The 22547-nt window shown below is 35.9% G+C and overlaps 2 protein-coding genes across 4 annotated transcripts in view; both read left to right on the top strand.

Annotated features, from left to right (window-relative positions):
- Positions 1–334: 334 nt before the first annotated feature.
- Positions 335–877, top strand: LOC130826488 (uncharacterized). The gene is made up of 2 exons (XM_057692071.1): positions 335–717; positions 865–877. The coding sequence occupies exons 1-2, from the start codon at positions 335–337 to the stop codon at positions 875–877; spliced, it is 396 nt and encodes a 131-aa protein (XP_057548054.1).
- A 6807-nt stretch (positions 878–7684) lies between these two features.
- LOC130826763 (uncharacterized) overlaps positions 7685–22547 on the top strand; it is a 16888-nt gene continuing 2025 nt past the window's right edge. For 2 of the 3 annotated variants that reach the window (XM_057692337.1, XM_057692338.1), the window contains exon 1: positions 7691–9019. In XM_057692337.1, the coding sequence (XP_057548320.1) occupies positions 7844–9019 (1176 nt within the window). In that variant the 5' untranslated portion in view covers positions 7691–7843. Of the gene's footprint in view, positions 9020–19464 lie in introns of all 3 variants that reach the window. The other variant, XM_057692336.1, reaches the window with a different exon arrangement.

Raw genomic sequence — 22547 nt, 5'->3', positions numbered from 1 at the left:
ATTTGCAAAAAACTACCTTTTATAATTTTTTTTTCAAAAAACTACCTTTTCTAATACTTTCATTTGCAAAAGACTACCACTTAACGTTTTTTAGGGCATTGACCGTTTATTGAAACGGTTGACCATCACGTGACTTGCACGTGATGATCTAAGCCTTATGAAACCCTTCTTCTTCACTGTATCAATTGAAACCCTAAGTCCTGAAATGCCGTTTTGTTCTTCGAAATCCCATAATCGCTGTTCTTCATCCTCGCTTCTCCCTTCTTTCATTTCTCCTTGATGTTGAATAATTAATTCAGTAAAGCACGCCAATTTATTTTGAAATTAATTTGGAATGTCTTCTTCTTCTTCTAGCCATAATTCGAAATCTGAGAATTGTCGATGTGGAGTTCCATTTGCAAGAAGGGTTTCTTGGACCAAGGAAAATCCAGGAAGAAGGTTTAAGAGTTGCGTTTTCTATGATCCTGATACAAATTGGAGGGGATGCAAAAAGTTTGAATGGGTTGATCAACCTGAAATGGCTGTTTGGCAAAGAGAAGTGACGAACAAGCTTTTGGAGGAGAAGCGACAATTGGCAATGGAAATCAAGATCTTGACTTCAAGGGTTTGTTGCTTGGAACATGAAAAGGATCTAGTGATTTCAGATATATCAAGGATGAAGAAGAAATCGACGAATCAGTGTGCAAGCTTTGCGTTAGGGTTTTTTGTTTCTTTTTTGTTAGTGTTTGTTGTACTTATGAAGATTAGTATTTGAATTTTAGGACCTTAATCACAACAATTGTAACAATGTTTTAGGTATTTGTAACTTGAGAATGTTGAATCAATGAATCAAGGTTGTTTCTTTTCCACTTCTTTTCTTTGCAGGTACTGTGTGTGATTTGTTTGGTGTGTATGAGCTGGTATGTTAGCTGTTAATGTTGTGTATGAATTAGTGTGTGATTTGTTTGCTGGTTTTGTGTTCAAGATTGATTCATTGTATGCTGAAGTGCTTTGGTTTGGTGGTATGTTAGCTGGTATCATGAATACTGATGCACATAGCTGGTATTCATGTTTGGATTTGCAGGTTTTGATGCACTAAAACACATAAACACTTGATTTGCTGCACTTGAATATTGAATATTGATGTACAATTCAGTATGTGCACATGAATACTGATTTGCTGCACTTGAATAGAAACAAAACAAATGATAATAGCAATTGCTGCACATTGTTGATGCACTAAAACACAAAGCTTGATTTGCTGCACTTGAATATTGAATATTGATGTGCAATTCAGTATGTGCACTTGAATACTGATTTGCTGCACTTGAATAGAAACAAAACAAATGATAATAGCAATTGCTGCACATTGTTGATGCACTAAAACACAAAGCTTGATTTGCTGCACTTGAATATTGAATATTGATGTGCAATTCAGTATGTGCACTTGAATACTGATTTGCTGCACTTGAATAGAAACAAAACAAATGATAATAGCAATTGCTGCACATTGTTGATGCACTAAAACACAAAGCTTGATTTGCTGCACTTGAATATTGAATATTGATGTGCAATTCAGTATGTGCACTTGAATACTGATTTGCTGCACTTGAATAGAAACAAAACAAATGATAATAGCAATTGCTGCACATTGTTGATGCACTAAAACACAAAGCTTGATTTGCTGCACTTGAATATTGAATATTGATGTGCAATTCAGTATGTGCACTTGAATACTGATTTGCTGCACTTGAATAGAAACAATAAAAGGAACAATTCAGTATGTGCACATGAATACTGATTTGCTGCACTTGAATAGAAACAAAACAAATGATAATAGCAATTGCTGCACATTGTTGATGCACTAAAACACAAAGCTTGATTTGCTGCACTTGAATATTGAATATTGATGTGCAATTCAGTATGTGCACTTGAATACTGATTTGCTGCACTTGAATAGAAACAATAAAAGGAACAATTCAGTATGTGCACATGAATACTGATTTGCTGCACTTGAATAGAAACAAAACAAATGATAATAGCAATTGCTGCACATTGTTGATGCACTAAAACACAAAGCTTGATTTGCTGCACTTGAATATTGAATATTGATGTACAATTCAGTATGTGCACTTGAATACTGATTTGCTGCACTTGAATAGAAACAAAACAAATGATACAGAATACAGTAGCAACTAGCAAGATCAATCCACTCTTGAATTCATTAAAGATTTCAGTATGTGCATTGTTAATTAATACATTTCTTACACTACATCGACAAATACATTTCTATACTTGACTTTGTTCATCCATTACATATGTAGTACTGGAGCAAGGCATGTCACTTGGTGTGGACAGTTGAGTACTACAAGATCCCAATTTAGGCCTTCCACCCTTTGACCTCATCTTTGTTGGTTGTGCTTTTGTTGGATTCTTGCATTTGTTTTTGTAGTGACCTAACTCACCGCAATTACCACATCTCCGTTGCTTATATTCTCGAGCAGCAGTTGCAGGCTTCTTACCTTCTTTACCTTCATCAGTTTCCCTTTTCCTTTTCCTTAGTGTAGGCCTTCCAGGCATCTTTCGAAATGGTGGAGGAAGAGGTTGGGCTAATGTAGTTGTCGGCCACATTTCGCGTCCAGGCATGCCAAAAAACTTAGGAGCATACGTCTTGGCATACGTTTCTACACGATACGCCTCATGGACAAATTCACTTGCATCCAATTTTCTAATAAGAATACAAGCCATGGCATGTTTGCAAGGGATCCCAATAAGATTCCAACTTCCACAAAGGCATGTCCTATTGGTCAAGTTTACCACGTAACTTTTATCGTCATCATCCACCTCAAATTCAAATACATCTACTGGAATTACCCTCAAACCATATATTTCTTTTGAATTTTTTTCAATCATTTTGGTTATCGCTGGCATCAACACACCTTTAAATTTACCCAACCCCTCTCGTTTTGCTGCACTCCTTTGCATCACGTATCTCCTGATCCACTCCATAAGAGAAATAATCGGCTTCCCCCTAGCTTCTACTAACACGTTGTTGAAGGACTCACAAATATTATTTAACAACATTCCAGACTTACTCCTACTACAAAACGCATGCCTAGACCAATGTTTAGCAGGAATTGCAGCTAGATATGTATGTGCCTCAACAGAAATATTCTTTATTGCATTCATTTCCTGATCAAAATGAAACTGTACACGAAGATTTTACACATATTAGTACAACATTACAGTGAAATATTTGATTTCAAAAAAGAGTCCGTACCTTGTTGTAAGCTCTTGCTGCTCTCCAAAAGTGTTGTTTGTATAACTCTCCATGAAACTTGATCTTGAAGTTAGCCCAAATATGCCTACAACAGAACCTAATTTCAGCTTCAGGAACAACTGAATTCAAAGCTTCAATCAAACCCTGCAATGCCCATGTAGTAACAACATTAATAAAAGTTTTTCAAAGATATTCACATATGAAACAAGATATCTTTTAACAATTAATTACGTTCATACCTTTTGCCTATCGCTCATGAAGGTGAAATCTTCACATCCAACTCGTGCACAACTACTCGATGGACTAACCGACATCAGGTCTTCTACGAGGAGATTTAGAAACCAAGTCCAGGTTTCAACATTTTCGGTTTCAACCACCGCCCATGCAATAGGGAAGATGTTATTGTTCCCATCTTTACCTACTGCAGTCATCAAAACCCCAGGGAATTCTCCCTTCAAATGTGCCCCATCCACACCTAAAATAGGCCGACAACCAGCAACAAAACCCTCCTTACATGCTGGCAAACATATATACATCCTTTGAAACAAGGGTGGAGGTGTGTCTATTCCAATGCATTTCACGATTGCAGTGCTTCCTGGGTTAAACCTCCTTATTGCTTCAGCATAATCCCACACCCTACTATACTCTTCACTAGCATCACCAACAATCATTTTCTTAGCAATTCTTTTAGCCATGTAACACTTAGAATACTTCACTTCACAACCTAACTCTCTGTTAACCCGTTTCTTAAATGCCCTTAAATCCCAATTTGGATTTTCCCTCCAATCCTCTACGTATTTCTCAGCTAAATACAACGCAGTGACTTTGTTATTAATGTGTTGGTGACCACAAGTGTGCTCGGGAATATAACTCCTTATTTGAAATGTCTCCTCATCTTTCAACTTCTTAGCATGAACCTTAAAATAACACCTCTTATCCTTCCCACAAACACAATTCACAATTCTAGCTTTCGATTTCAAACAATCACATCTATTGTAGCAATACACGGTTATCCTACTTCTACCATTATGCAAGTAATAATAATTGTAACCACATTCAATAGCATGGTACCTTAATGCTTTTCTAAACACATATATCGAAGGAAACTTAAGACCTAACGACAAATTGATCTTACCCTTAAAATCAACCTCGGGATTAAATGTGCCACAGCTTACTATACCTTCCTCATCCACATTCAAAGCAGCCAAATCATCATCGGACTCCAGTTCATCATCATTAATGTATATGTCTCTGTTGTTTTCTTCATCAATTTCCTTATCTACTATCAACCCAATTTCATCCTCACCAATAAAAACATCATCGAGACCATATACTACATTTTCTGCAAACAAATCAGAATCATTCGCATATTCATCCTCATCACTACCATTGTAATCATCATCACTGTTATCCTCAACCTCAATATCAGAAATTTGTTGCTCTATTTGGCCTATCTCATTTGGTGTAAGGTTTAGGGCAAAAAGAGAAGCTAAGGTAGTTGTTTCAGATCTAGGGTTAGCACTTACACATTCTTTATATCCCGTATATGTGTTTGGTGGTCCCATTTCCCCAACAACAGCATCTACATATGGTGTTTCCAACTCATCCACTAACTCATGTGCCACATCAGATGTATTGACCTCCAACTCAGCTACCCTAACATTACCCAAATCATTTGCCAACTCAGAATCCATCTTTTTTGAAGAACTTGGTTTTTTCCAGATTTTCAATTTCTTCATGTTAGGTATTTATCAAATATATAGAACCCTAATCAATTAATCATAGACAACAACAATCAATTTACAAATTAAACAATAATTTAAACGAAATTCAACATTAAAAAACGCAGTGACCAAAACGCAAATTTGAAGAAAAAATTTATATTTTATCGAAAAAAAAAAACTGAAATATACAACCATTAATGAAGAAGACATACCTTTAAATGATGAAATCTTCAAGAGGAAAATGGAGCAAGGAAATGAGAAGGGAATAGAAGAAAATTGCAGGCAGAGTATCCAGTTCCTCCTGTTCTTCGTGTTTTGGAAAGAAATCAGTGAAGAAGATGGTTTCATAAGGCTTAGATCATCACGTGCAAGTCACGTGATGGTCAACCGTTTCAATAAACGGTCAATGCCCTAAAAAACGTTAAGTGGTAGTCTTTTGCAAATGAAAGTATTAGAAAAGGTAGTTTTTTGAAAAAAAAATTATAAAAGGTAGTTTTTTGCAAATGAGTGTATAGAAAAGGTAGTTTTATGTAATTTTCTCTTTAAAATATTATAAGTATTTATTTTCAAGTTTTAAAATAAGAATGGTAATATACTTGATGATGTATGTATGAATATTGAACAAAAATAGTTAAGCAATAAATATGTACATACTTAATATCGAATGCATTGCATTATATGTTATTTTGCTAAATTAATACAATACACTACACGAACTGAATGCAATATGCATGCTAGATTTATACACTGCACTATATGTCTCTATTAACAATTTTTATTACATCATAAAAATATATTAGTTAGTTACTTTTCACTAATATAAATTGCATTAAGAATCGCTAGTATAAATAACTTGATTTGAGTGTCTCCTTGTTAGTTTTTATAAAAATCATCATCATCTATTATCAAACGCATGACTCACATAATAAATTCTAACATATTGCATTAAATTCATTTGGCAAAACTTTTTAAATAATGTTATCATTTTTAATCTTTTTATTAAGTTGTATGATTTATATTTTTTTTAGAAATTAAATGTTGAAATTTTGAATGTGAAAGTTTTTTGCATTTATTTAAAAAATGATTTTCTTTTTATTATCTTTTAATAATTTTCAATTATTATAAATAATAATAATAATAATAATAATAATAATAATAATAATAATAATAATAATAATAATAATAATAATAATAGTATTGTAATAATGTGTTTGAATGTCACATTATTATTTACTTAATTTAACATAGTTTTTTCTTTCAAAAAAAATAAATTTAACATTGCTTTTAAACATGTTAATAAATTATACCATTATAAACTTATAATTATTTAAGTTTTTATAATTTCCTAAATTAATTTGCCATATAATCAATATATACAAGAAACCAATAAGAATATTCCATTTGTGAGAGCTTTGGTAAGCTAACATTTCAAAATTTTCAACTCTTTTATATTATCAGAGCTTTAATAACCTGATACTTGGAAATTTTCAACTTTTTTATAAGATTGTATGATTATAAATTTATTAAATTATTTAACTTTTTATTATTTCCTAAATTAATTTGCCATATGATCAATAAGAAACCAATAAAAATATTCCATTTGTCAAAACTGTACTAGCCTGACACTTGGAATTTTTCAACTTGTCAGAGCTCAAATAACCCGACACTTAGAATTTTTCAACTTTTTAATAATATTGTATACTAGTATTAGAGGTGTTCATTCGAGTGATCGAGTCGATTTGGGATAGGTGTCATTGGTTCAGTTGTATTTCGGATCGATTATTTTTCGGATGCGTGTTACGGCGGGTCACACTCGGGTCAGGTCGATTAGTCACGATTCGGTTGAAGATTAGTTATTTGAGCTATCAGGTTAGCATCGGTTCGGTGTCAGTTGAAGTTCGTGTCGAGTAGTCAATCGGTCTCGGATTATCATCGGTTAATAATTGGTTCGGTTTTACCGGGTACAGATCGGGTTCGGGTATTATTTTCCAGTAGAATTCGGCCATGAATTAATAATTACTATAGATCGAGTCAATATCAGATTAAGTTGTTAGACATTTTTTAATTGATGATAAGATTCCCCTTAGTTAAGGCAAAATAGTTAAAATGCAAATCAGTTAGTAATTATTACTTTATTACCTTTATTTGTTTGACTGTAAGTTAAAATTAAAGTTTTATCATTTTTCATCTAAATTGATTAAAAATAGTTAAATAAACATTGAACATTGATTATTAACTCTAAATATATGAAACCATGTATGTATAAAATTTAATTCATTACTTTATTAGATTAACTAGTAGATGATTAAATATGAGTCGATCATACCTCTATGTTAAAAATTGGTTCAGATTTATAGCATTTCGATTAAAAATTCGTTCGGGTTAAGTCGGTTTTAGCCGGATCAAGTTTGTTTTTGAGCATGATTCGGATCGGTCACTATTAGGTTTGGGTAATCTCGGTTAACGGTTATATATCGGTTATAAAAATCGGTCGCAGTTCGAGTTCAATTTTACGATTTTCGGTTGTAAATCGGTTCGGGCGCAACGGTTCAGATAATGTCGGTTCGATAAATCTAAAAAGGAAACATATTTTCGTGTCGATTAACTTTCAATTTCGGGTTGAATTTTCGAGTCGGGTCACATCTGAACGGCTGTAATAGTATAATTTGAATCGGGGTCCATTGAAGTATTCGACCCATGTCCTGTCGCTACTGAACATCAATTAGACCATTTAGGTTACCTTTTCATTTCTATCGTTTTCTCTTCTCACCCTTCTGATTTCTGGGTTGTTGCCATGAAATTGGGTTGGTTTCTTATCAGTTAGAGCATCAGAGGCATCATATATTACTTTTCTCTTTCAATGGGAACTCCATCAGCTTCCTTATACTCCATTAATTATCCTCTGGGTTCCCATTTCGTCAGCAAAATATCAGCTAGGCATTTCAACAAACACTTGATGTGCAAAACCCATTCCATTTCTTTATCTAGCAGTGCGGTAAAGTTATCAACTTTTTCATCTTTTTCATTTGATTCAGCTAATTTTAGGCATACTCGTTTGCTTCAACCTATCAAATGTGCCATTACTGAAAACCCCAGTTCTGAGTTTGAGCCTAAATTGTTGTTTCAGAATTTCAGGAACTTGTCATTTGATTCAGTTAAAGATATATTATCTAAATTATCTCCTATTAGTGTATGCAAGTGGGTAGGAATCGCTGCATTTGTTATTGCAGCTATAAAATGGACTGTTAATTTGGTGTTTAACCCATTTGTTTGGATGTATTTTAGTTGGACATGGTTGTTTTGGCCTTGGTTTGTGGCTGTTGGGCTAGGAGTTTATGGTATGTACTGTTTCCGAAAGCATTCTCGTAGCGAAGCTAGTGTAGTTGAGCAACTTGCCATTGTTACTTCAGTATTTACTTGGTTGACACTAGTTCCACCAGGATATTTCAACGGGTTTCTAGAAGGTTGGCCTTTTGTGTTCTTTTTTGTTTATCACTATTTCTTCTTCTTCAATGTGAGCATTCGAAAGCGACTTTATGGGGATTATTATGTTAGGCCACATGATCCCAAGTGGGATGTGAGTGTTCCTGGTTTGTATCAGGTAATTTTTGGTTTCGGAGTGATGTTTGGACATTGGCTTGCAGCATTCGAGGGGCCTGAATTGCATCTTATTCCTGGGGGATGGAGTAATTTTGGAATTTGGGTTTTGATAATGGCCACACTTTTTTTGCACTATGATGCTTCGCTGTACCTAGCAAAGTACTCTAAAAAGGTTGTTGTGCCGACTGCAGTAGTACAATTTGGTCCATATAGATGGGTTCGTCATCCCATTTATGCATCCACAATGCTTTTGTTCCTCACTTACTTTGTGTCACTTCGGGCTCCATTGAGTTGTTTATACATTATTGGCATTTGTATAATGTATTATAACCAGAAGGCAAAGTTGGAGGAAGCGTTGATGGTGGAAACATTTGGGGAAAGCTATCTTGAGTACATGAGCAAAGTTAGGTACAAGTTCATTCCGTTTATTTATTAGGTACGAATTTTGAACTTACCTCTTACAAGGTGTATGTGAAATTTAATAGTCGAGAAGCAGAACGTGATATTCCAGTAGTACTTTCTCATTAAGGAACTGTTAGTTGTCCCATGTTCAGTGTTTATATCATACTTAGCTGTGGTTTGATATATTATCTCTGTGTTTATTTCTTCTCTTGTCGTTTTATCTATTATTGTAACATGCATCTTTTATTTTTCTTTGCAATGTTTTAAGTTTTTATGTCCATCTTATTTCATAACCTTGTTAGAATGCTTCATTGTGCTTGAGAGGCAATACTTGTAACACTATTTTGTAATGCTTCGTGGCTCAAACAAAAGTGTCAAAGTGTAGGTACAATATGTAGGAACTTATAGATGCTTAAATGCGTAATAAAGAACAATAATTGTTGAAATATCTATTCCCAGGAAAACATGTATAATAAGATATGGATTATAAAGGTGTAAAGAAATAACTACCTTTGATATGTGACTTGTACGACTTTGTAAGGAGTGAGTATTGCAAAGTACTATTGACTTATAAATTAGTATCAAATTAGATATAGATTCGGATCAATGGTGGGCTAGCACCGAGAAAAAAAAGGAAAAGAAAGAAGCAAAAAATTAACGTCGCTTTTTCTTTCTATCTTTTTCAGTCAATTTTTATATTACTAACTACCAGTTTTTATACAAAAAGTCAAAATCCTATTTGTAAACCTTTTTTAAATAAACACTAATATCATTTCTTGAGGGTAATTGAGTCTTGTACCTTAATTATATTTACCTGGTCAATAACTGATCCTTTATTTATTTTGTGTGACCTTTTAGGGTTATACATTTAGTTTATTTATGTTGAGTGTATATTCCAAGTCCCACATCAAAACAATGAGAAAGTTTTGACAAACATGAGTAGCATGTTGGTATGCTAGAGCAAATCTGCGGGCGGATTCTCGGTGTGACGTCGCGATGGGTGAATGGTTTCTTAGTGACGTGTATCGAGAGTCCTCTTGACATGGTGGTGGTCAAGGAAGCATGTTCGTTGGAGGAGTAGACACGAGTCATGTGGTCTTGGGTCTAAGGGAGGGATCTTTGAGTGTACATTCCAAGTCCCACATCGGAAAAATAAGAAAATGTTGACAAATATATAAGCGATCCAACTCCAAATTAGATTGAGGCCTTTTGAGTAGTTTCCAAAAAACAAATTCGTACGGGCTCAGCCTAAAGCGGCCAATATCATACTAATGCGAATCTTTTATGATTATTGCTACTGTCTTCAACGTCAGAGAAGAGTTGCTTAAACTGAAGAGCAGTTCTTGGATGTGGTTCCGCTCACTGTCGAGCACAACCTATGTAATCAAAAAAAGTACTCAAGAAAGACACGCGAGAAATTTTTTGAATTGCCTTTTATTTAGTAATCATGTGGATACAAATGGATAGTTCAAGTTTTTCAACTCCCAAGCAATTTCTTGCAAGCTCTTACGAAATTTTCATATCCGTTATTTGATTCATAAGCCCTATATAGGCTCCAACTACCTAACAACTTTCCCTGAAAAATAGCTTTAGCCAAAACATAATATAAACTATCAATTAGAATTAAACAATACCGTTAACAGTACACCTAAGCCTTATTAATGATCCGTATCCTTTCGCCCCCTCTTGTTGTAGGTGTGTTTAAAGATTGGTTTGCCATTTATGGTTCCGTGTGCAAAATACCCCCTTCCCAAAGAATCACGTTGTCCTCGGGGTAGAAGGATGGAAAATGAGTGGATGTTTTAGTAGTTTTCCCAAGTGGCCTTGGTAGTGGGCAACCCTTGCTACTTTATTAATACCTCCACAACATATTGCAATTGCGGCTCTCTTTCTTGACCCCAAAATTGGCTTTCGGGACAGCTTCTAACTCCATTTCCAAGTTCAATTGTGAAGGTAGTTTTGCTGATGCCGAGATTGAACTGTGAGTTGTGTTTTGAACTGTGAAACATGGAAGACGGGGTGCACATTACTAGTCAGTAGTAAAGTCAACTTGTACGCCACCTTACCGATCTTCTCGATAATCTGGAACAAGTCATAAAAGCGGGCTGCCAGGTACATTTGGCAAGGGACTTTAGACGATAGGGCTGGAGCTTGAGAAAAACCCACTACCCAATGTCATATGACATGCTCCTTCTCTTGAAGTCCGCTACGGATTGCATTCGTTGTTGGGTTTTGAGTAGTGTCGATCATTGCTCATCTATCATTGTATCACGAACGAGTAACATTTCCTCCATACTGTGTAATGGGGTTGATTCTCGGCTACCACGAATGAGGGAAGGCGAAGGTCTGCCATATTATGCATGGAAAGGATATAAGTTGGTTGATGATGAATGACAATATTGTAATAGTATTCAGCTTAATGTAATCACTATCCCCATACTTGAGGGTTTCCATTTGCAAAATATCGCTAGTAAGTTTCCAAGGCTTGGTTCACGATCTTAGTATGGCCCAACCTTATTCTAATATAACTATTACATAAGATTATAATAAATTAATGCTTGTACCTTTACTTAGATCTCATCCATTTTGTGCCCTCTTTTTTTGATCTCTATCCACCTTTGACCATCTTCATCGATTCAGTCTTTTTTGAATGAAGTATGAACGTGTAATTGCTTAAGATCTAATAATTTTAATAATTTTAATTATATTACATTCAAAATAGGTGGTACGCAAACCCTAAACCACTAAGGCTATATTAGGTTTGTAATCATACAACATCGCATATTATTATCAAGCAATAGGTATCACATTAATGAATTTAACAAAATTAATCATTACTCCCTCTGTTCCCTAATGAAGTTCCCACAAGGAATGTTCACGGGAATTAAGAAAAATAGAATCTTTTAGATAGTGGATATAATATTTTATTGAATAATAAATTTGATGGAAGAAAAGTGATGATTTGTGATATAAATAGAAAAATTCTTTATGGAAACAATAATTGAAACACCAAAAATGGAAAATGAGAAGTTCTTTAAGGAACGGAGGGAGTAATTAATAGGGAAAATTGTCATTAATAATACAACTTGTGGTTAATCCATTGAAAATAAATCCATAAATTGTTTATTTTTAATAAACTCACCTAATGGGGTTACCAACTTTTTTTAACATTAAGTTTACCACCATTTTATTATACTCCATCTTCCACCATTATCATGAACTCCATTTTCCACCTTTTAAAGATGAAGTCTCTCAAGGCATCCAATATTCCAACTGTTCTCCTTCTCAATCGAAAACATCATATATTGCATCGAATATGGACCCAAGGGCAAGGATTATGCCAATGAATCCAAAAATCCATTCTAGATGATTAACTGCAAGAATTTAGTAGACCTTAAATAAATAATGCATGAAAATGAAAGGATATGATTAGATGATACTGATCTTGGACACGACTTAAAACAACTTCACTCACCTTCAAGCTCTTGCCCTCCAACACTCAATCAAAGCTTCACTCACTTTGATCTTAGTGAAATCTTGTTATGTATCTAACTTCAAAGTTGGAGACTCAGTATCATCTTGTATATATTAAGCCTTACGCCAAAAAGTACTTTTATAGCTTTTAGCCATTTCTCTATTATATCTTGCCTCTCCCTCTTCACTATCCATATCATTGCCATATCTCTTCCCTATTTGATGGTCAACTTTAGGTTTGGTCAAAGTTTTTTTGACTGCCTTGATTGGAGATCTTCATTTCATAATCCCATGTCGGGTTTTAATTTTTGTATTCCTTGGTTTTCATATGAACACGCCAATCATTTATTTTTTAGCACCACTCCAAAATTAATAGAAAACTACAAACTTTATTGAAGTATGCTAATTCCTGTAGGGTACAATTAGTAATGTCTGTATCCTGGAGTAGCTTAGTGTTGTGCCACAAGGTCACTGGATACGTATCACAGGAGAAACAAGGGCAGAAAGGGTATAGCAGTTGATGTGGAGAAGGTTAATGCATCTGTTACTGCTGAGAAGAAATCCAACTGCTTAAAGAAGGTTATAACAGAAAATGTCAGAAGGCAGTAGATGAATAAAAGGGTAGGGGAGGCTGTTATGCAAATGATGAGCTGGCTATAAATCTAGTAGTATAATGTACTGGCAGACTTGAATTTTTTAAGAAGTATCTATTTGGGTAATAGAGTATCTGTCCTCGAAAACAGAAACCTTCTGTAATCTTTCTTTATTTCAGCAATATCAATCTTCTCTTCTTTCTCGCTTCTATTTCTGTTGTGTACTGCTCATTACCAAGTCATAGCAACTTTTGGTATCAGAGCAAGCACCATGGTGAACCCATGTCATGCCCAATGGCTGGAAAATCTGGAAAATGAAATAGCCAATATCCTAACCTAAATTAATTTGGAGATGGACAAGGTCTATTCAGAGTTAGCCCAAAACTCACAAAAAATGAAAACTTAACCAACCAATTACCTACCATGAATCAAACGTTATAGTAATCGTGTGAAAAACTTGCTGGAGGAGCCGGTCCTCAGCGTGACCCACAACCAGACCCACAAACGGAGCCCTATAGTATCACCCAGACCCTCAACCGAAGAAACACTCATCAACCACAAAATAAAACCCCCAATTTTATGTCAGACATAAACCCAGAATTGCTAAACACCATACAATTTCTTGCCAACCAAAAAGCAGCCGAAAAAAATAACTGGAAAACAAAAAAACTTGACCTACCTAGCTTTGATGGTGTGAACCTGGACGGGTAGATTTTGCAAGCTGAATGATATTTCCAATTCCATAACCTCACGGTGAAGAAGTGATGGAGGCGACGGTAGTAAGCTTGGTGGGGGATGCACTGTTGTGGTTCCAATGGGAACATCAAGTAGCAACCAATCATTCGTTGGGAGGAATTAAAGGGGATGCTCCTGGAGCGATTTCGTCCCCTTGATCAAGGTTCGTTACATGCAATGGCTCACAGTTCAGCAAAACGGAACAATAACAACTTACCAAAGGGACTTTGTTGAGAGACCAAACCCTTTCGGGAGAATTGACAAGCCGATGCAATTGGGATCATTTATGAAACACAAATTATTGTGAGAGACGGTCTTTTTGAGAGACCATCTCTAATTGGACCGGCCCAATATATTTTTTTTAAGTTATTGTAAGTAGGCATTAAGAATATTGTAAGTAAATATTTAAGATATTGAAAGTAGGTTTTAAGGATACAATAAGTAAGTATTAAGGATAATGTAAGTAGACATTAACAATACGGTAAATAGATATTAATTTTTTATGGGCTGGGCTTAAAATACGTCTCTCAAAGAGACGATTTCTCAAGAGACTAACTATTTATGAAAGGGCTTAAGGAGGAGGTTAGAAAGGAGGTGGGGGTATAAGGGCCTCAAACATTGAATGAGGCAATGACATGGGCTCTTAGGATAGACTAGAAATTACGCCTAGAAGCCTACATTTTAGTGGGCTCATCCCTTGAACTGTCAAGACCCAAAAAGCCGTACCCTTACCCCCAAACCCAATCCTACTAGCACAGAACTTCCTCTCACCAGAATTATTCCCGACCCAATCAAAGCTATCATTCCCTTTTTTCAAACCGACCCAACCAAAGTTCTCTTCGAGCAAGCTTCAATCCAAACAACCCAAAGAGTAACATTATCTAATCGGGAGATGCTTAACTAAAGGGCCAAGGGCCTAGTTTTACTTGCAATGACAAATGGTCTCCAAGCCATGTTTGTAAGCAAAAAGAGCTCAGTGTATTGGTGATCTCTGAAAATGAAGAAGTGGAGAGGGAAACAGAGGTGATTGAAGAGGAGGAAGTGGTACCGAAGGTAGATATATCTTTAAGCTCTATTGTGGGTTTGACCAATCCAAAAACCATGAAGATGATATGTACAATTGGAGGAGTAGAAGTGATGATAATGGTGGATCCAGAGGCTACTAACAACTTTATGTGTATACACACAGTCAATAGGTTGTAAATCCCTTACACCAATCACAATAAATTTGCTGTGCATTCGAGTACAGGGACTTATTATGTGTGATAACTTTTTGAATCTGGGGTTGGAAGCACAAATGTAATATTGGGATTACAGTAATAGAACAACTGGGGGAGAAAGTGACGAATTGGAAGAAACATGTTATGAAATTTCAGTGGGGAGGTAAAATGGTGGAATTGAGGGGAGATCCATATCTAGGATTCACTTAAATTTCACTAAAGTCGTGGAAAGAGTATTGAAGAAAAAAAGGCAAGGGTAATGATTGAGTTAAATCAAGTTTAGAATGTGCCAAGCCTAGAAACTTCGAACAGTATAGCTGCTAAATGGCTGAAGATACTGAATTAATGTCAATCGATGTTCAAAAAGCCTGAAGGGCTTCCTCCAAGGGAGAAGCCCAGTGAGTGTAAGGTCTTTAAGATACCCCCAGATTTAGAAGAATGAAATAGAAAGGTTGGCTGCGGAGATGTTACAAGCACAAATCATTCAACCCTCTACTAGCCCGTTCTCAAGCCCAATTATCCTTATCCCAAAAAAAGGATGGTTCGTGGAGGTTCTGTGTCTATTATTGGGCCTTGAACAAGGTGACGGTGCTGGACAAATATCCAATACCCGTTATTGATGAATTGCTGGACAAATTGTTTGGAGCCAATCTTTTTTCCAAATTGGAGTTGAAGGCAGGCTATCATAAAATTAGGATGAAAAAAGATGTAGCAAAAACGACATTTCGAATGCACGAGGGTCATTATGAATTTTTAGTAATGCCCTTTTGTCTCACCAATGCACCCGGTACTTTTCAAGCCATGATGAACAAGGTATTCAGACTTTTTCTCTGTCGATTTTTGCTAGTGTTTTTTAATGGTATTTTGATATATAGTAAGAGTGAGGAGGAATACACTCCAAATTTGTCCTTAGTTTTACAAACACTAGAGACAAATCACCTTGTTGTAAATTTGGGGAAATGTGATTTTGGGGTCAAACAAATAGCTTACCTAGGCCATGTGATTTGGGGAGAGGATGTAGCTATGGACAGGGAGAAGGTGGAGGCAATGTTGGCCAATAACAACAAATTTGATACAGTTGAGGGGATTTCTAGGGTTGACTGGATACTATAGGAAGTTTGTATGGCAATATGCCTCTATTGCTAAACCATTGACAGATCAGCTCAAGAAAGATGCGAATGGGTGGAACGAGGAGGCAGCAGTGGCTTTCGATACACTTAAAAGCCCATGACAGAAGGACCCGTTTAAGCTCTACCATATTTTACTAAGTTCATCATTGAAACTGATGCCGCCAATGTGGGTTTAGGGGCTGTTATACTTCAAGATTCTCATCCCATTGCGTACTTTAGCAAGGTCCTAGGGAAAAGGGCTAGTGCAAAGCCCATATATGAAAAAGAATTGATGGCGATCATTTTTGCAATGCTTAAATGGAGGCATTACTTGTTGGCTAGGAATTTTTCGTGAGAACTGGTCAAAGTAGTTTGCATTTTTTGCTTCAACAAAGGGTGATTGGGGCTGAGTATCACAAATGGATTATTAAGTCATGGGTTCAGACTTCGAAATAGTTTACAATCCTGGAGCTTCGAATCGAGTGGCTGATGCTCTATCACGAAGGGGCGAAAGCATGGATGAGTTGAGTTATTTGTGCAGCAGCTTTGAGCCAAATTGGGAGGATATAGACACAAGTGTGGAGCAAGATGCGTTTTGGCAACCTTAAAGAAGCGAATCCAAGAGGGTGAGGAAGTATTGAAAGGGTTCCATCTTGAGCATGGGAAATTGAGATACGAGGTTGTTATGTGTTACCAAAAACGTCCCCATTTATTGATGATATATTGAGAGCATAATATGACTCCCCAGGTGGTGGCCACGTAGGTGAACATAAGACGTTTGGGCGGATTGCTTCTGAGTGGTATTGGGAAGGGATGAAGCGACAGATAGTGCAATATGTGAAACAGTGTGGTGTGTGTCAAAGGCAAAAAAATATCCACTCTATCTCTAGCGGGGCTTCTGCAACCCTTACCTGACCCAAATCAGGTGTGGGAACACATAACCATGGACTTTGTTGAGGGCCTATCAAAGTCTAAAGGCAAAGATAGTGTTTTAGTGGTGGTGTATCAACTAACTAAGTTTACCCATTTCATTGCTTTGAAACATCCCTTTACAGCGTCGACTATAGCTGATGAATTTATCAAGGTGGTGGTGCGTTTACATGGATTCCCTTCCTCTATAGTTTCAAATCGTGATAAGTTGTTCATGAGCATTTTTTGGAGCGAACAGGCTACAGTCAACTACACTCAAAAGAAGTTCGGCTTATCATCCATAGACAGATGGTCAAACCGAGGTGGTTAATAAAACTTTGGAGACTTACTTGAATTGCTTTATCAATGGGCAAACTAAGCAATGGATGAATTCGTTGCATTGGGTGGATTATAGCTATAATACCGCCCCACATTCCTCCACTAAGATATCACCTCTCGAAGCTTTGTATGGGCAGAACCCCCCTCATTTAAGGAAAGTTGGGCCTTCAGAAACTATAGTTGGCAGCTTAGAGGAGATGTTGCAAGAAATGGATGCTATAAGGGATGATTTGAAGTTTCAACTTTTGAGAGCACAACTGATGAAGCAAAATGAAGACAGAAAAAAAAGAGATATCACATTTACTATTGGTGGAGTTGTGTTTTTGAAGTTACAACCATATCGACAAAAATCTATTGTTAAGCTTTACAATGAAAATTTAGCTCCTAGATACTATGGGCCATACATGATCAAGAAAATTATCGGGAAAAAAACTTATGAACTTGATCATCCTCCTCATAGTCAAATTCATCCTGTGTTTCATGCTTCTCAAATCAAGAAGGCAATTACACAGAATGAAGCTTTAGTCTTGCCTACCCAGATTTTTGCTCAGTTAGAGTTGGTTTTCAGGCCCAAAGTTGTGCTGGGCAGCCTCCACAGCAAGGAGGGAACACTTGAAGTTTTGTTGGAATGGGAGGATCTGCGGGCCACTGAAGATATGAGGGAAGACACTGAGATGATCTACCTTCACTTTCCTCATTTTCACCTTGAGGACAATGTGAGACTTTAAAGGGAGGGTATTCCTGTGCCACAGGGTCACTGAATTACGTATCACAGGAGAAACAAGGACAGAAAGGGTATTGTTGTTGATGTGGAGAAGGTTAATGCATCTGTTACTGCTGAGAGGAAATCCAGCTGCTTCTAGAAGGTTATAACAGAAATTGTCAAAAGGCAGGTTAGGAATAAAATGGGTAGGGGAGGTGTATTTGTTATGCAAATGATGTGCTGGCTACAATATAGTAGTATAAATATAGTTATAAATAAATGTACTGGGCAGACTTGAATTTTCTAAGAAGTACCTATTTGGGTATTGGAGTGTTTGTATTCGAAAACAAAAACCTTTAATCTTTCTTTGTTTCAACAATATCAATCTTCTCTTCTTTCTCCTCTATATCTGCTGTGTACTTATGTACTGCTCATTACCAGGTCATAGCACATAGCTTCTTTTAATGGCTAATGCTTGGTTAAACTACTGAAAATAGATTAATTGAGAGCTGCTTTTCATGCAAATGCACCCTCATGCACAAACACCCCTCCCTCATTGTCACAAATATATGATAATGATTAAATGGAGAACCGATCTGTGGAGATTAGATTTAACACAATATGGATGATGAGGATTTGATCCATTGTATTGTCATGGTCAACATGAGAGATGACTCACTGGTGTGGTGTAAAAGATACATGTTACAAATAGTGTATGTGCACGTGTGCAGGGGAAATATATTTTGCTTGAGGCTTTTTAGATGTAGCCACAATCTTGTCATTTATATTCTTGTATACTTTATACCTCATTTGGTTGTTTTTAGATATATTTTTGTATACGAGGGGTGAGTTTATGTTCCAACTGAGTTCTTCAGTTTGTTCCTATGTTGTTTTGATGATTACTCCGGTTGCACGAAATATAGAGCAATAAAAAATAAAGCTTGAAACTTTGTTTTCACGAGGAAAGCCTAGTGGGATCCAATTGGAAGAAAACCAACATTCTCATTGCAACAAAAGACTCTAATTTTCCATGCTTTACCGGGAGAAATAGAATTCTAATTTATGACATTCATTACAATCTAGAACACGTAGCATTCTTATTGCCGTATATCGTTCTTATCCTAGTAAAATGTGTGGTCATAAGCAACTATATGGAGCCTTTTTATCACTAAGAGCACTGTTATTTATCTAAATGGTAATATATAAAGATCTTTGGATTAATACAACATTAAGCCTACCAAATTATTCTATTCCTTTTGTGGAAAAAAAAATTATTCTATCCCGTGTAATCTTCAATGAATTGAAGAATATGTTACGTGTGAGATATACATCTGATGCAATATTGAAGTATGTTAGAATGATGTTGATTGCTGACTAGTGCATACTTTTTATTCTAGGATCTAGGGTTTTGGATTTTGTTTCATGTCGAATCCTATAGATGAGGTGATAAGGCTGGATGTAGCACATCCGGAGATTGCTTGGATCATCGCCTTTTGGAAGTTATATGTCATGCTAGGATCTAGGGGACTGCCTGACTATAAGACGGGACTTTGGAGCCTTCCTTTTCTATGCTATCCTGGTTAAGGTTTGCTGTTCCATTCCTCTTTTCCCCACTTAATCCATTTTGTATATGTGCACTTCATGTGCCAACAACTATTTATGGTCTGATACTTGGTCTTTAGCCGCCAGTTTCCTTTCACTAAAATCTTTTTTAAGTCAACTTTTGTCAAGTTGACACAAGTTTTTAGGAGAGTTCCAGTCTTCTGACAGCCTGAGCACTATAAATTAATAGAATGACGTTCTTAGCCGTCTGCTGCTGACATGGGTTTGGGAGGAATTTATCAATCCCTTGGCCCCTGATTAACTTCATGCTTACAGTTTTGGATGCCCAAAAGAAATTTCATACTTCATTCAGAAAGGTTGATTTTCAATGACTTTTTTCTTTGTGTTGCCCATAAAATCCTTGCTTTTTTTCCTTCTTAACAAGTTCTCATACGTTTTCCTCTCTTGCTCGGCCATTTTTCTTATCTAACCCAAATGTTTAGGTAATTATGCGATAGGGAAGTTGAAGTTCACTAATGACTTGAATGCACAATGATCTTTACCCTCACTAGGGATAGGAAACATGTCACGTACGTTCAATTTTCAATGTTCTGTCGGCCGAATTCACCATTGTAATAGATATGATGACTATCTAGTTTTAGTGTGCCTACAACTTCTGGGCTTGTGATTCGTGCAAAGATATGAACTTCACAATGTGATCAGTCTTGCCAAATCAATCCAAAGTGAACATAACCTTTTGTCTGTTGTTTTGGGCTTTATATCTGTTTATTGCCACTGGAATCTCTTATGTGTAATGCGCTGAAAGGTGAGTTTTCACTCTTCAATCAATACTACAAATCTATGAGTCAATTTGAGAAAAGATCACTAACTATGATGTTTTTTAGCCTGACTCTCCTTACCAGCCACAGATCTATCACGCTAAGAAATTCTCCAAAGTGAAATTGGTAAGGTCTAGCACTGCTCTATTTCTTTTGTGTAATAGGGATATAAGGTTAATGAAGACAGAAACCACTTTAAAGCGCGACCGACTTTCTAATTTCAGATCTCCTCACACTTTTTGTGACTGGAACCTTTCTATGCACATGTTATATTTTTTGTTCTCTTTTTCAAATAATCCCATTTTTCATATTATCACTGATCTCACATTTGCATATTCATTCTATGTATGCCTTGATCATCTCGACTATTGTGTAACCCGAATTTTCTGATTATGCTTACTTAGAACTGTTATCTCAACACAAATTCAAGTATCGGTGTTAGACGAGTGTCCAACAGTCGGAATGGTTTATGCTTGAAATTTGGAATACGGGTATATTGTGTGAAATTTGGACACGTACACATACACGGAAACAACAATATTTATCTCTATATGTCAAAATTTAGTTTATTATTTAAATTTATTGTTGTTACTTTGAAACTTGAAAGAAACAAACCCTAAAAAAGCAAGTATTAGTGCTCGTTTTACATCTAAATATATGGTAAAAGATAAAAATAATAATGTAACTATGTCCGACTCCACGACTTGGCCTTACATGTGTTTTATGTCTGTGTTGATGTTGTTTCATGTCGAACATCTGCGCGTGTCTGGGTAACATAGCTTTAGAATTGTGCACATAGCAGATTTTCCTTGGGTGTAATGAATTCCATCTGCTTGACATTTTTTTCTTATTGATTCATCTTTTATCTTTCAACCATGCTTTTCTTTCATTTACTTTCAAACTTTGGCATCAAAAATGTCTTTTCCAGCTAAATCTGACCCCTTAATGCTGAGATTGTTTATTGGGCAGTAAATTTTTCATGTGATCCCATAAAGAAAATTTCTTTTTTTTGTGAAGATAGACAGAGAGAGCGATGTCTAATAGGCAGAGATAGACATTTTGTAGTTATACCAGATATTTTACATTTTCATCCAGACGTGTCTTTTACATTTTCCATTAGTAGACAGAAACAAACATCACTAAACTTCCAATAGTCTTGACATTTAAGAACAGAGACCAATTTTAATCAATATTTAAGGTGCACTAATTAATTGTGGCAAGCTTTAGCACAATAATAAAGGTTTGTGTTTGTCCATTCCATTGCGGATGGAGACCGGAAGATCCAACCTGGAACCAACTCTATGTTGTGCCTGGTGGGCAATTTGCCTACAATTAACTGTTCTTTGATTACGATAAGTGGGGCCGGGCCAGTGGGCCGTTTTCAGGTTGTATTGGTCTTGTATCTTTGTGGCTGCTGCTGGTCTTAATTTTTGTTTTCTCTCGTCATTCTTACATAAATGCATTTATATGGGCAATTTAATGTATTCATCATTCACAAAAAAAACAATGGGTTTTGTCTTGATTTTTAAATAGGGACTGTTTTTTTTTGCTATGTGGTTATTAAGCTTGCATTTTTCTGCATTGGGAAAATTTATTTGCAAATCAAAAACATCGCATTATTTAGATAACGAGATTTTGTTGGATAATTGCAATGACTATGTATTCATTAGAACTGGACAACTTGTGTGTTGCCAATGACAACTCATGGAAATTTCTTTTCTGAGGTGAGAATGTATTGTACGGAGACGTTTTGAAAGTGACTTTTTCTATTTTTATTATTAATATCTATTGGGTTTCGTGGTCACTGTATGACCTTTAATAATCGTGTTGTCAGTGCATTTTGTACCGACCACTGTCACATGATTTACTAATTCCTTACATGTCGCGAATAAAAAAACCGAAAGTTTTGGGCTATTTTGGGGTCCTTTGAGCTAATCGCGAATTCAAAAAGCGAATTATTAAATTATATTACACTATAACCGACCATAGGAACATAGAATATAGATTAGTTGGGTTGATATATTTTTTTTCATATATGCTTACAGAAAAGATTAGTCAAAGTGCAATATCATTGGTTGGAAACTAATAGTTTTAGCTCA

This window comes from Amaranthus tricolor, chromosome 11, assembly GCF_026212465.1.
Source record: "Amaranthus tricolor cultivar Red isolate AtriRed21 chromosome 11, ASM2621246v1, whole genome shotgun sequence".
Taxonomy (NCBI): Eukaryota; Viridiplantae; Streptophyta; class Magnoliopsida; order Caryophyllales; family Amaranthaceae; genus Amaranthus; species Amaranthus tricolor.
Note: the sequence above shows the minus strand (reverse complement) of the source record. Positions and strands in the feature narration are given on the sequence as shown.

Excerpts from the sequence above, each read along its gene's own strand:
- LOC130826488 (XM_057692071.1), top strand. The coding sequence starts at position 335 with ATGTCTTCTTCTTCTTCTAGCCATAATTCGAAATCTGAGAATTGTCGA.